The sequence below is a fragment of the Echinops telfairi genome, unplaced genomic scaffold (assembly GCF_000313985.2).
Source record: "Echinops telfairi isolate 266 unplaced genomic scaffold, ASM31398v2 ScPeMD7_7420;HRSCAF=8458, whole genome shotgun sequence".
Taxonomy (NCBI): domain Eukaryota; kingdom Metazoa; phylum Chordata; class Mammalia; order Afrosoricida; family Tenrecidae; genus Echinops; species Echinops telfairi.
Window position 1 is genome coordinate 24,819,507 of NW_022111320.1, and position 2,367 is coordinate 24,821,873.

General features: G+C 49.1%; 1 protein-coding gene across 1 annotated transcript in view; it reads left to right on the forward strand.

The window, feature by feature from the left end:
* SUSD5 (sushi domain containing 5) overlaps positions 1-2,367 on the forward strand; it is a gene marked incomplete at its 5' end in the record, with an annotated part of 87,528 nt that overhangs the window by 32,969 nt on the left and 52,192 nt on the right. The window contains one exon of the mRNA XM_045297676.1: positions 1,078-1,196. Coding sequence (XP_045153611.1) covers positions 1,078-1,196 — 119 coding nt within the window. The remainder of the gene's footprint in view (positions 1-1,077; positions 1,197-2,367) is intronic.

The following is a 2,367-nucleotide window of genomic DNA, read 5'->3' on the forward strand; positions in this document are numbered from 1 at the left end:
CATCACTCCTGCCCTCTGTACCGACTGAACAAATATGTGAAGAATGAATCATAGCAAAGGCGGGGCACCACTGCATCTTCACACCGACCCTGAGATGAAATGTTGGGAACTAGCAGCTACGGCTGCTGACTCCTCCTCCCCTGCCCAGATTTGACACTACCTGAGAGAGAGGCTCATGGGAGGGGAGGAAGGAGAAAGGATGAGAGGCAGGCATCAGGAAAGGATGGAAGCAGATACTTTCCAGTCCTGGCCAAACCAGACAATTCTAGCTTTCTCTTTCAGAGACTGCCTTCATATCTGTGATAGGCAGATCCCAGAAGGGACAGTGGGGTTGGTTGGGGTATGGGGAACATGCCCAGTTTCTCTTGCCAAGGTAAAGAGCAAGTAGAGTCAAGACATGAGACTGGGAAGGTTTACCCTCTGCCTGAAAACATGAAGAATTGGTAATAAATGGTCCCTTGTGCCATTAAGGAGCTTGCCCAACTTCATACAGCTGTTAAATCATACAGCCTGGATTCAGACCTGTCTGTCTCTGATCTGTCCACGAGTCCCCTAGTTTAAGGTGAGGTCTCCTGAGTCTACACCCTTTAGGTGGTCTTGCCCTCGCCTCTCTATTCCCACCTAATTCCTCTCACACATGAATTGAAATAACTATGCATTTCAGTCTCCTCTAATACTTCTTTCCCAAGTGGTTCATGATAAGTGAATTCTAAATCTGATGCGGAGACACATTCTGGTTGAGAATGAAAATCGTTTTCACTTCAATAAACCGTGAAGGCAGAGGTCCCACCCAGACACCTTGTCCCAGGGGGACCCTTGTTCTGGTGGTGGTTTTGGCTTTCTTCTCTGTGCTCTGACTGGTGCTCACATTCACTGCCTCTGAAACGTGAATGGACAGATGTGACCTACGCCTTTCTGAATGTCTTTATTTTTGAGGACAGTGTTTTCCTTCAGCCGAAGCTCAAGAGTAAGAAGATTTTCTGTCGGTACAGAACTTACAGCAGAAAGGAATTGTACTCTCCCCACCTTCCCCCGCCCCCCCCTCAAATCTAACCGTGTCATCCTTGTCTGTTTCAGGACCATCGTGTGCACCAAGGGGCGTGGTGAGCCGCCAAGCGTGAGAGCTGTCGACGTGAGGATTGAGCGCAACCCAGCTCCCGGCCAGCCACACCATGCCCTTTGCATGAAGGATGAAGGTCAGTGTCAGGGTCTTGGTCAGGGTCCTGCAGGGTGTGCTCTTGGAGTTGCCGTCTCAGGTTGGAGTCTCTAGAACCGGACGCTGAGGAGAGGAGTCGATGACCTGTGGCTTATCAGCACGTTTCCCAAAGAAAAACCAACAGGGAGTGGGGAGGTGGTCAGAGAAAGAAAGGGAGGCTGGTGTGATGGGAATCAATACACAGTGGGCTATGAACCCATAGTGTGGTGAGCACTCCCACAGCTTTGTTAAGATAGGCGCAAACTGTGACGCTGTCACATAAGAGCTCTCTGGAGAGAGTGTAAAGTACCTCAGAGCTTTCCTCAGTAGAGCTGAGGGAGCTGGACTCTTTACCCCAAACCCCCTGTCAGTCATTGGTGAGAAGCTGCTTCTGGGAGGGATAAATTCCCAAGCCCTATGGTTTCCAGTAGCCTGAGCACCAGCCTCCAGCAAAGAGGCACAAATATCAACCTGGAGCCCCAAGCCTGGGAACGGTAGAGCCATACAAGAATTTCAGGCAGGGCTGTGGCAGCATCTGCTACAGTGGCTGATGCTCACAGCTTGCCTGCAGTTTCTCTTCATCATGTATATCACGCAAAAAAGAAAAGAAAAAAATTCTTTATTCCCCAAATGGAAATTTAGAAAAGTTCAGCAGTTTCTCCTAGGAAGGAAAAACTCAGCTTCCTTCCGGGAAATCAGCTGCCTGGATAGGAGCCTTTCAAAAGCCAGCTGAGTCCTGGAGGGTCCAGATCAAAATTAGGATGAGCTACCAGCTCAGCCCCAGAACAGAAAACTACAAATGCTGAAGAGGGTGCGAGGGGACCGGAGCCCTCAGACGCTGCTGGTGGGCTCTGAAACCGTACAGCCACTGTGGAGAGCCCTGGTGCTCCCTCAAAAAACCGAGACTGGAAATACCACAGGACCCAGCAATCCCTCTCCTTGGCATATATCCAAAAGAAGCAAGAATCTTAACAAAAACAGCGATAAGTGCACCCGTGTTTATCGCAGTACTGTTCACAATAGCAAAAAGATAGAAGCAGCCTAAATGCCCATCAGTGGAAGAATGCGTAACCTCTGGTCCATCTACATACGCTGGAATACTGTGCAACATTAAAGCTTAATGATGAATCAAGGGAGACATCGGACAGTGTAAGACATGACAAAATAATAAT